The following is a 12,371-nucleotide window of genomic DNA, read 5'->3' on the forward strand; positions in this document are numbered from 1 at the left end:
GTCCGGAGTTTGGGACTGGGTTGTCATCAGTATGCTGATGACACCCAGCTTTATCTGTTGGTGGCTAGCCGGCCTGACTCGGCCCTGAACACACTGACCAGATGCTTGGAAGCTGTGGCTGGATGGCTGTGTGGGAGCCGGTTGAAGTTAAAATCTTCAAAGACAGAGGTCCTCTGGCTGGGTCGGGACGACATGGGGTTGGGGGGCCAACTCCCATCTCTTGCGGGGGCTCAATTAGTGCCAGCGCCTTCTGTCAAGAGTTTGGGTATAACCTTTGATGCCTCCCTTTCTATGGAGGTGCAGGTTGCAGCCACAGCAAAGGTGCCATTTTCCCATCTTCGCTGTATTAAGCAGTTGGTCCCTTCCCTTTCTCGCCCTGATCTGGCCACAGTGATCCATGTGACGGTCACTTCCAGGCTTGATTATTGTAACTCGCTCTACGTGGGACTGCCCTTGAAGTTGACCCAGAAACTCCAGCTTCAGGTTAAGTACGGACCTCCAGTACGAATTAAGTACTTAACCTGAGGTACCACTGTACTCCATCTACTTTTGCCTCGGACTCCACGCACCACTGGGACGCAGCCTTTGGAAGGCTGCTTACAAAGAAACATGACCCTTGGGCTGAAAAAGGTTTCCCAGACCTTAAAGGTCAACACCAGGACTTTGAGTTGTGGTACTCTGAGCAAAGTAGGCACTCACCAAGCGGAAGGCAGGGGCTGCTTTTGAAGTTGCATCAAAGTGAAAAGCAATTCCAGTGTCGCCTCAAAGAAGCAAAATTTCTCCCTGTTGCTGGTCAACAGCATTTGATGTCAACCATAGTTTATGCCTTTATTCTGGCCTGCTTGCCTCTGCTTCCGCTCCACCCCCCCCCCAATTCATTGACACCACCAGCAGCGTTTGCTGCAGCTTGCTGAAATGTTGCTGAAGTCAGCAACTCTGTGCACTGCATTAGAGAATCCACTTTAGGGAAACGGATGCAGCTGTTCTCTTAGCAGTTTCTCTTACAACCTCTCTTCAGTGTTCTGCAACTGCTATAATGGCAATTCTGCCATGGTGGAAGATAAAGGCCCCCCTCCCCACCCCATAGCTCAGTCTGCAATACAGTTACGCCAAAGGCAGGAAATTGTTCTGGGGACTTGTTCTGTCATCAGCTGTCAAGGTTCAGCCTGATAAGTATGAAATAATGATTAAAAAAGAGGAAAGCGCACCTTTGATTCTGTATCAAGCACCTTTATCTCACGATAAATAACCACAAGGAGCTTCCAGAAATCTGGAACGTGGGGGAATGGCTTCTAGGTAAGAGAGCATGACTAGAACATTAGCATCTATCTTGTAAAGTGCTGGCTGTTAAGCCCTTGCCAAAACACTTAAGGGTTGTGTTGATTTAGTGATGAAGACTGCAATCCTAACCCCACTTACCTTGGGTAAACCTGATGGAAATCAGTAGCACTTCTGAGTAGCCATGGTCAGTAAGAAACAGTAAGAGCTGTTCAACAGTGGAACGATCTCCCTTGGAAGGTTGTGGAGTCTCCTTCCTAGGATGTTTTGAAGCAGAGGTTGGCTGGATGGCCATCTGTCGTGGATGCTTTAGTTTAGATTCCTGCATTGCAGAGGGTTGGGCTAGAGGATCCTTGGGCTCACTATGGATCAGGGTTGTGCAGTAACGCGATATGGAAGCAGTCTTTTTGTTTTCTGTTGGGGTGTGCCATTGCTCACTTTCTTAATCTCTACAGTTCATTTGAATAAATTTCTATTCCTGGACCTTTGGCGGACGCCTCTTCTGGATTGGCAAGCCATTCTTTCTTTTCTTCTTAGAACAGCAAGGTCTTGTTCAGATGCTCTAAAATACTCTACTTGCTTCTTGGGTTCACCATGCTAGCAGGCACTGTTGCCCCAGTGTCAATTTACAGGAAAACAGTGAGCAATAAATATGCCACTGGGCTCATATGAATTTCCCCTGGGAGGTAGCATCTGTTGGCATGGAAGGGCATTACTGTTCTGGCATTGGCTTCCTCTTTATGACTGGGTCTATCAGGGAGGCCCTGCATAGAATAGCCTCCACCAACCTGGTGCTCTCCAGGTATTTTGGACTACAACTCCCATCAGCCCCAGTTTTGTGGTCCAAAAACAACTGGAGGGCACCAGGTTAGCAAAGGCTGGCACAGAGCACAACATGGGCCAGAAGATAGCAAACCATAGTTTCCTTCAATGGGTTGACTTCAGTGGGTATTCACAAAAGTCATCCTGGTTTGTTCCAGTGTGCATAAGATATATCAGGCATCCCCCAACTCGGCCCTCCAGATGTTTTGGGACCACAACTCCCACCACCCCTAGCTAACAGGACCAGTGGTCAGGGATGATGGGAATTGTAGTCCCAAAACATCTCGAGGGCTGATTTTTGGGGATGCCTGAGATACATTGATCACAACCCCTAAATTTAGGCTCCTTGTGAGAAATTCTTGACTCTGGAGAAGTCAACAGAAGGAGCGTCTCCACCCCCATCATTCTGCCCGGACACTGAGGTCCAGTGCCGAGGGCCTTCTGGTGGTTCCCTCCCTGCGAGAAGTGAAGCTACAGGGAACCAGACAGAGGGCCTTCTCGGTAGTAGCACCCACTCTGTGGAACACCCTCCCACCAGATGTCAAAGAGAAAAACAACTACCAGACTTTTAGAAGACATCTGAAGGCAGCCCTGTTTAGGGAAGCTTTTAATGTTTAATAGACTATTGTATTTTAATATTCTGTTGGAAGCCGCCCAGAGTGTCTGGGGTATAAATATATTGTTGTTGTTGTTGTTGTTGTTGTTGTTGTTGAAATGGGTGTGTGTGTGTGTGTTGTGGGGATGGGGGAAAACAGAGAGGAACCCACTCCTTTGAGCAATTAATTGCCTTTTTTTTAACTGTCAGATCTGAGCCATAGGCAGCTGTGAGGTTAGAGTCAGGAGCTGAGAGCAAGGAGTTGGTGGGGCAGAGCCTGAAAACAAGCTAAGAGCTACCCCTCATCAACAATGATGCTCTAACTTGATCCCCTTATATTCACCACACATGGCAGCTATGCACAGAGGCAGGAGCTCCTGTTTTCTTTACCCTGGCAGTCCCAGCTGTTGACTAAGGGCAAGGGTAGCCAACTCCCATCCGCCCTGACCATGGTGGCCGGGACTCCTGGCACTTGTGGTTCTACAATATCTGGAAAGCATTGTGTTGGCTACTGCTGACTAAGCAGGGGAGCAATTCACATGGCTATTCTGCTCCTATTCTTTCTTTTCCCCGGAGAGATTATGCTAGGTTAATGAGGAACAATTCTGCTGAATCCTGTTTCACAACTGCAGATCACGCCTATGGAAGCTGCTGCTGAAGTGGCGTACGGCAGGTTCAATTTGTCAACATAAAGCAAATTGAGCAAGAAAAGAAAAGAAATGTGCATTGCCCTGCATGTTGTCATTCTATGCCCTGTGAATTGAAGAGCAAGTAGCTAGCCCTAACTGACTGACAGTAAAGATTTCAATAGATTAGTACCTTTCGGTGTTTATTAATGTAGCCAACCACCTTTTTCTTCTCTATCAACAACTGAGCATTTCAAAGAAAAGAATTCCTGGATATATTTTGCATGCCTCATCTGGTGAGTTGGATGAAAGCAGCAGGCAGAGTGTGGGTTACCACAGCTCTACACTGATGCATAATTGTAGACTCATAACAAAGGAAATTTGGAAGAGGTTAGGTCTTGTTAGGAGCTGCTCCTATGGAAGGTTAAAACTGGAGTTCACGTCACCTTCAGATTAAATTAGGTAACTAAAAGGATGGCAGAAACTGAATTAGAGCTGGACTGACATTTAGACCATCTGGTCCTCTTCCAATTGTATGACACCTCTCACCCGTTCCCCTCAGATAATATGTAATGGATACATTTTTAGTGCCCAATTTTCATAATATAGCTGTTAACTTGTCAGAGGTATATCATCTTTATATGTAAACATTTATATTCCTATGAAATCACCACAGTTCACAGATAATGGAAAGATAGCTTGCAAGGTTACTGATGTCTGCTGCTGAGAAGTAAGTCCCACAGTATTTAGTGAGGCATACTACAAGTGTGCAAAGCCTTCCAACGCTATAATTCTATTATTGTATGACTATCTTTGAACTTATTTTGCTGCTGAAGATATTAAATGCAGCTTTTATTATTCAACGTTACAGTAAATGATCTCCCCCTCCTTGGGATGAAGTAGTAAGGTGTTGTTCAGCTTACATGCACCCCCTACTTATTTGAATGATAGAATGAAGACTTATTCTTTTGGTACAGCCCTAGAGCCCTTTTCTACAAATGTTGCTGCTTGTAACTCTTGAAGAGGATTGTGGTGTAAATCAGGGATGGGGAACCTTTGACTCTCCAGATGTTGCTGGAATACAGCTCTCCTCTTTCAGGACCATTAGCCAAGCTGCCTGGGGCTGATGGGAGCTGGACTCCAGCAATGTCTGGAGGATGACAAGTTCTCGATTCCTGGTGTAAAGTGATTTCTGCATGTGGGCATGGAAGCTGCAGTTGTGCCACTAGCTTATACTACTAGAATTCGGGATTTTGAAGTAATATTTATTATGTAAGTATCCAGCCAACACATACCACCAGTGAAAGGAATTATGCTAGCACAGCTTAACTTTCCTTCACTCTCCTCCCCCTGCGCCTTCCCCAAATCTGCTCTGGCATGTTGGGATCTGGCATCTCTTGTACAGATTTAGGGGGCATGTGCAGGGAGGAGAGGAGGAGAAACTTCCATTGCAAATGTTTAAATGCGTGTGCTGACAGGACACATTAGTTGGTCACTAACCAACATAAGGACGCGGGTGGCGCTGTGGGTTAAACCACAGAGCCTAGGACTTGCCGATCAGAAGGTCGGCGGTTCGAATCCCCGCGACGGGGTGAGCTCCCATTGCTTGGTCCTTGCTCCTGCCAACCTTGCAGTTTGAAAGCACGTCAAAGTGCAAGCAGATAAATAGGTGCTGCTCCGTCGGGAAGGTAAATGGCATTTCCGTGTGCTGCTCTGGTTCGCCAGAAGCGGCTTAGTCAGCATGGCCACATGATCCAGAAGTTGTATACCAGCTCCCTTGGCCAATAAAGCGAGATGAGCGCCGCAACCCCAGAGTCGGCCACTACTGGACCTAATGGTCAGGGGTCCCTTTACCTTTACCTTTAAAGGTAAAGGTAAAGGTACCCCTGCCCGTACGGGCCAGTCTTGACAGACTCTGGGGTTGTGCGCCCATCTCACTCAAGAGGCCAGGGGCCAGCGCTGTCCGGAGACACTTCCGGGTCACGTGGCCAGCGTGACATCGCTGCTCTGGCGAGCCAGAGCCGCACACGGAAACGCCGTTTACCTTCCCGCTAGAAAGCGGTCCCTATTTATCTACTTGCACCCGGAGGTGCTTTCGAACTGCTAGGTTGGCAGGCGCTGGGACCGAGCAGCGGGAGCGCACCCCGCCGCAGGGATTCGAACCGCCGACCTTTCGATCGGCAAGTCCTAGGCGCTGAGGCTTTAACCCACAGCGCCACCTGCGTCCAACATCTTATCCTTATATGAAGTTTCCAGGTGTTGCTAATCCACAGATCCAGAACTGCTTATCTTCCATAATGGTGTAGCTTTCAGATGCTCTCTGACCATTCACTGACTCCAGCATTTAGTGGTCTTTAATTGATGCAGACATTGCAGTTTCTGTGGTAGTGTCTTTAGTACCATCTTGTATGCGTGTGTGAAGTACATTTTTAAATGTGATTGCTTTTATGACTGCATTATTTTACCTTCTTTATTATTCATCGCCTTGGGTGACTTTGTGCTGAGAATCCATTCGTAAATATTAAAACTAGAATGAGCTACACGTATAAAGAAGCAAATGCTGACATTTAAGGCTGCTTGTTAATGGTTCCTTAATGTTTCTATACCGTGCCCTCTCCAAACAAACAGGAACATACCTTTCCCAAATGGCACCATCTCGCGGGGGAAAGGGCTGTGTCACAACACTGGCAAGTCCCCTATGAGGCACAAGGATCTGCCAATTTAATGTGCATGTTGCATAAACTGAGATTTGTCATTGCTTTTAATGAGAGAGATTAAAACCTCTTTCGTGACAAGTTAACAAACAGGCACAAGAAAACGTGTCATGCTAGGGAAAGCAGACTCTGAAGATGCCTCTTGAAGAAGTCAGGCTCTAGACAGATACTTATTTCAGAGTTTGAATGTAAGGTTGGAAGCAGGCATACTATTTGTGGTAGCCTTTTTCAGATGTTTTGATGCAGGGATGAGGAATTGGCTTCGGCTGGTGGATGTAGGAAGGGCCATTGTAGCACATCCGCTTGGCATGCATGCAGGTTCAATCTCTAGTATCTCTAGCAGTGTTTGAAATTAGCTAGGCGCCAGGTGCATTTTGCACATGGCTTTCAACCACTTGTGACCAGGTGAAGATGCCTGGGCGCCAGGCTGGCATGTGACATCTCCACCATCCAGAGGTGCGTGCCTGGGGATCATTGGATCTGGACTGGTTTCACACACTGATACTCCATTCTGTAGAATTCTATCAGTTATATTTTATCTCTACAATCAGAATGCAGTCACTTTTAAGAAAAAGAGGTCAGAATAGGAAAAGGAGGTCAGAATATATGTGGACTGTCCCTGGATCAAGTGACTTTTCTTCTTTAAGTTCTCAAAGCTCTTAACCTAGCTCAGGGTTGTCATCTGAACTAGCCAGATGCTTAACTAAGAATCAATCACAGTCAGTCCATCGTTTGAAAAATAAGGCAGTAGAGCCGTCTTGCCCCAAATTGACAACTAGACATTCCATTTTGGTGACTGTAACCTTCGTTTAAGGAGCCAGTTGGACCTAGCTTATATAACTGAGTTTCTGACACTGATCTAGTTGGGGCTGGGAGAGAACCCAACCTGAAACCCTGGAAAGCCACTTTTGCTCAGTGTAGACCAGACATAGCCAAACGTGGCGCTCTAGATGCTTTGGGACTACAATTCCCATCATCCCTGACCACTGGTCCTGTTAGCTAGGGATGATGGCAGTTGTAGTCCCAAAACAGCTAGAGGGCCAAGTTTGGCCATGCCTGGTGTAGACAGTTCTGTGCTAGAGGGTTCAACTTGGTCAGCTTCCTAACTTTCCTGGTGGCAGCCATGTTTTTCCCCTGTTCAGTTCCTCCCCAAAGCTATGGAATGTCATCATCACTCCTGGGTCCAAGTTGCTGTATGTGCAGCCAAAGCAAAGCATGGCAGCAAGTAGCCCCATGCAGTTGAGGCTCTAGGGTAAGGATTCAAAAGAAAGTTCAAAAGAAAGAATTATATTTTAAGGGAAAAGAGGCGTTGCTGCAGCCTCACAAGCCCCAGGACAATCCCTCCTCCAATTTGTTCAGCTATTCTATTTACCATTTAGGCCCACACTTTGACTAGAGCCGACTAAAAATGGTGTGTGCATATTTAAAACTCTCGCTAGCGTCAGTGTAGGTGTAGTGCTCAAAATGTCATTTTTTGCTGATGCTGGTAGCTAGATTGTACCCAAAATTATCAAATGCCAGTGAAGTAGATTGCTATTAGGATCAGTTTATGGGAATAGCTTAGTAAATTTATTGACGCTTTTAATCATTTTAATCAGAGTTTAACAGCCTTTGTGAATGGACTGCATTTTGCATTATTTATTGTACATTGAAAAGTTTTCGGGATCTTTCCACCTCGCTTCCTATAAACTTGGTGATTGATATCTTTAAGTACTGCATTTATACCCCACTTTTTCTTGTAGGAGCATGAAGTGTTGCACACAGTCCTCCCCACCTTCATTTTATCCTCAAAACAACCTTGTGAGGTAGGTTGAGCTGTGAGACTGTGACTGGCTCAAGATCACCCTGTGAGCTTCATGGCTAAGTGAGGATTTGAACTCTGGTCTCCTGGATTTTCTACAGCACTCTAACCACTACACCCACCCCACACATCCTAGAGTTTTGACAATAAAATGTGCTTGGTTAGAAGGTGCAAAAGGCAATGGGGAGCTGACATGATGATGTCCTCCAAAAGTTTTAGACTATAACCCCTATAATCTCTGACCAATCTGGCTGGGGCTGATGAAACGTGTAGTCCAAAAACACTACCCTGGGTACTGTTGGGCTAGGGCACATAACATACAATATTTGTTGTGATAGTTCACCCAAACTTGAGGTGAATGGGAATTTATTTTTAAAGCAGACAGAACTGTATAAATAGAATACCTCACCACACTGCTTCTTTTATAAGATGCAAAGGAAAAAGGCAAAAATAACCCCTTTGCTTTCCTGGGAGGCATTAAGGCAGGTTCTCTGAAAGATGATGTCACACTTCAGGGAATTCTAATACACCATTTATCGGAAACATTGTCTAACATGTGCAGATTAACCTTTGACTTCTGACACCATTTCTCTCAAAGTCTTGAAATAATATGATCTTTCTGGAGACTAGGCAATTTATAAATGATCAAACACAGTTACTAATGACTTCAGGTCGGCGCCTCGATCCTGGCATACTGATGTGAATGAGAAACACCTGTGAGTGTTCTTGATGCAACCCATCTCCCATTGAAGTGAATGGCACCACTCCTGTTCACCAAGAGATTGATTTTGTATCCTTCATTCCTGTTGCATGATCCTATGTGTACAGAGTGTTCAAAAAGTCACTCTACACTATACTTTAAGTAAATGTCCATAGGAGTAGAGTTACCTTTTGAACACCCTGTACATCTTTATGAATTGTTTTGAAAATCAGAAAAATAGGCAGAGGTAACATTTGCAGGATGCTAGGCTTTATACATCTAAACTGAGTAATTATTTAGTTCTCTCACTTACCGATTGAGAAATAATAATAACAGGTGTAATTCAACTATGTCTTCCTCATAGTAGCCTCATTGAAATTAATGAACCTGACTAAGTTAGAGCCATTAAGTTCAATGGCTCTACTCTGACAAAAACTTTGTTAAAATATTAATACAAATACAGAAAGCCTTTTGCATGTCTTATCGCAGCAATTCTTATAACACTTCTGCAAGGTAGGTAAGTATTTTAGCTTTGAGGGTTGAGAGAAATGCTGCTTGCCTGAGGCCACTTAGTTCGTTTATGACAGATACTTGAACTAATTCATTGCTCCCTCACTTCCCGCCATTAAGCTACAAGGGTGGAACAAGAGTTGCTTAGGAAGTTTTGGCCCCAGATCACAGACTCGTGTTCCAATCCTCTGATAGTAACCTTATTATGGCACTCCTGGCCCTCTGCATCATTATTCTGCTAAATGTTAATGAGTTAATAATCTCATAATCTGTGTGAAAGACAATGTGACTCATGGTATCTATATCCCTACCACCTTCCAAGCAGGGCTGATTTCCTTGGTGTATGTGGTGGGATTTTAATGAGGAAACAGTTCAGCGTGCCACTTTTCCAGTTCAGTTTCCCCCTTTATAAAAGTTACTTGCAGTCTGACCCTTATTTTAACCATCTACCTGTATAATTGAGCTTGCTAATGCCAGGATGTTTGTGTTATTGTTAACCATGGGTAGGCAAACTAAGGCCCGGGGGCCGGATCCGGCCCAATCACCTTTTCAATCTGGCCTGCGGACGGTCCGGGAATCAGTGTGTTTTTACATGAGTAGAATGTGTCCTTTTATTTAAAATGCATCTCTGGGTTATTTGTGGGGCCTGCCTGGTGTTTATACATGACTTGAATGTGTGCTTTTATTTGAAATGCATCTCTGGGTTATTTGTGGGGCATAGGAATTCGTTCATTCCCCCCAAAATAATATAGTCTGGCCCCCCCACCAGGTCTGAGGGACAGTGGACTGGCCCCATGCTGAAAAAGTTTGCTGACCCCTGTTAACACTTGTGAACAGTCACTGTAATAGCACACTGCATTCTCATACTTGTCTACTCAGAAGTAAGTCTCATTTAGTTCAATTGGGCTTACTCTTAGGTAAGTGTGTACAGGATTGCAGCCTTAAACTTGATCATATTAGTCACAGGGCATTTTTTTTGTTTCTTAGCATTTCATTTCCCTCTGACTTTGTTTCTTGTGACCCCCAACCTCTCGCCATGTGCATGTATTTGCCTGCTAACTTGGAACAACGCTTTGTACATCTGATGAAATGAACCTCGAAAAACTTATGCTGCTATGTTCTGATTTGAGAGACGGCCTCATCAGTAGCGGAGTTGTGATCTAAGATCAGAGTTCCAGTTTAGGCAATCACAGCAAGGCAAGGGCAAGGTCTAGATTGCAGTTCAGCACCTTGGATAGCTCCATGTGTGTCAAGTGGACAGAAAGGGATGGGAATGCTTGATGGCAAGATCTGGTGTTGTAGGAATATAGAACAGCAAGTCGTCTTAAGCTCATAAAAAGCATAATAAAAATTCATGCCAAGTTCCACTTTTAGAAACAGCAGTTACTGGGCAAAAGTCTAGGATCATTGTTATAGGGTTTTCATCCATACAGTTAACGGACATGTAACACCAGGGCTGGCCCTATAATTAGGCAGAGTGAGGCAGTCACCTCAGGCAGCTGATTTTGGTTGTCATGAAAAGACAGCAAGTTATTATTTATACATTTCAGTTAGTAGGCAGGGTATAAATGCTCCCAAATACACACACATAAACAAATAAGCTACCATATTTTCCCTCTGATTAAGACTAGGTTTTTTAACCAAAAAATATGGTTTAAAATTGGGGCTCGTCTTATACATGGGTAGTGCTGAGGGGTGATTTCTTAATATGGAACCCCCAAAATAGGGGGCATCTTATACATGGGGGCATCTTATACATGGAAAAATCATTAGTGTATTCTTTGTGCCAGGGAGCAGGAGATATGCTTGTGGGATTTTCTGCTTCAGGTACCAGAATGGCTTGACCAGTTTGAGGTATTATAGATTGTAATCAACCCATTGAAACTAATGGAACCAAATGAGTAATGTTCATTAATTTTAATGAGTCTGCTCTGAATAGGACTAATATTGGATAAATGCTTTGTGCCTTGACATTGATGTTGGGGACAGTGGTGCCATTTGTTTCTCTGTTTCAGGCTGCACAATATCCTGGTTATAATAATTTTATTGATTTGCTTGTTTAAAAAACTTATATACCACTTTTCATTTATGAATCCCCAAAAATGGTTCACTGTAGGCATAAAAACCATTAAAATAAATATCAACAATGAAAACATCCAGGCTAGAACACAAAATTCCAGCAACTGCAGCAGCCAGGATTCATAATCAACAGCAAGGAAATTCCAAGGTAAACAGAAAGATCTTTAAATCTGTGAAAACATCCCATTGTTGGTACTTGCCTGATCTCCATTGTGAGCTCAATCCATAGAATGGGTGCTGCAACAGAATAGGGTCCCCTCTGAATCCCATTTCTGATAGGTCGCAATGCAGCCAGGAGGGCCTCAGAACTGTAAATCTAAAAGAAAACCAAAACTCTTGTTATTAAGCAGAGATTTTAACCTCATTTGCTTTTTGTTTTGTTTTAGTGACTGTTCCAGCAGCTGTTCCCTTGGCGTGTGAACCTGAGAGCAATAAAACCAAGGCACACAATCCGGGGCCACGACTCTCTATTTCCTCCCCCCGGACAACTGTGATCGCCAGCATGGAAGCCCCATCACAGGGTTTGCAGACGGTCATGAAGTGGAAAACGGTGGTGGCCATCTTCTTTGTGGTTGTGGCCTACCTGGTCACCGGGGGGCTTGTGTTTCGTGCCCTGGAGCAGCCGGAAGAAAGCAGGCAGAAGGACAGAACAGCCAACGACAAGGCAGATTTCCTTCTGGAGAACAAATGCGTATCTCAACAGGAGTTGGAGGAATTGATTAAGGTGAGAAAACTAGAAGGGACATACTAATGAAACTCAGTGACACTGCGGTCTAGATTTGAAGCTATGGGAAATGATGGTTCACCACTATGTAAATGAACCACGGCAAGCATCGGGCTTGGGTGCTCCTTCTCCCCATTTTCTTTAGTTTTATGACCACCTGCCTTTGGTTTTAAGTGAAGTACAGCTTTCTGTCATGCCTGAAGCAAAAAACTGTGGCTTGTTAAAATTATGGTTAATGAGAATGCACCATCCTCAAAGTGTGGTTTTACTTGAGGTGTGATCTGAAAGCATCTTTTTTGCACAAGTTCTAGAGTGGTTTTCCTGGTGACCTGAAGGGGCTGCAGTGGATCCCTTGGATTCCAGCCACTGTTTCCTAAAATGTATCTGAAGAAGTGTGCATGCACACGAAAGCTTCTACCAAGAACAAACTTAGTTGGTCTCTAAGGTGCTTCTGGACTCTATCATCTATCATCCATCTATCTATCTATCTATCTATCTATCTATCTATCTATCTATCTATCT

The 12,371-nt window shown here is 44.5% G+C and overlaps 1 protein-coding gene across 2 annotated transcripts in view; it reads left to right on the plus strand.

Moving 5' to 3' along the window:
* The window catches only part of KCNK10 (potassium two pore domain channel subfamily K member 10), a 73,213-nt gene that overhangs the window by 11,820 nt on the left and 49,022 nt on the right, over nucleotides 1-12,371 (plus strand). For both annotated transcript variants that reach the window (XM_083735109.1, XM_083735108.1), the window contains one exon: nucleotides 11,512-11,849. In XM_083735109.1, the coding sequence (XP_083591235.1) occupies nucleotides 11,512-11,849 (338 nt within the window). The remainder of the gene's footprint in view (nucleotides 1-11,511; nucleotides 11,850-12,371) is intronic.

Source organism: Podarcis gaigeae (genome assembly GCF_964106915.1).
Source record: "Podarcis gaigeae genome assembly, chromosome: 1".
NCBI lineage: Eukaryota > Metazoa > Chordata > Lepidosauria > Squamata > Lacertidae > Podarcis > Podarcis gaigeae.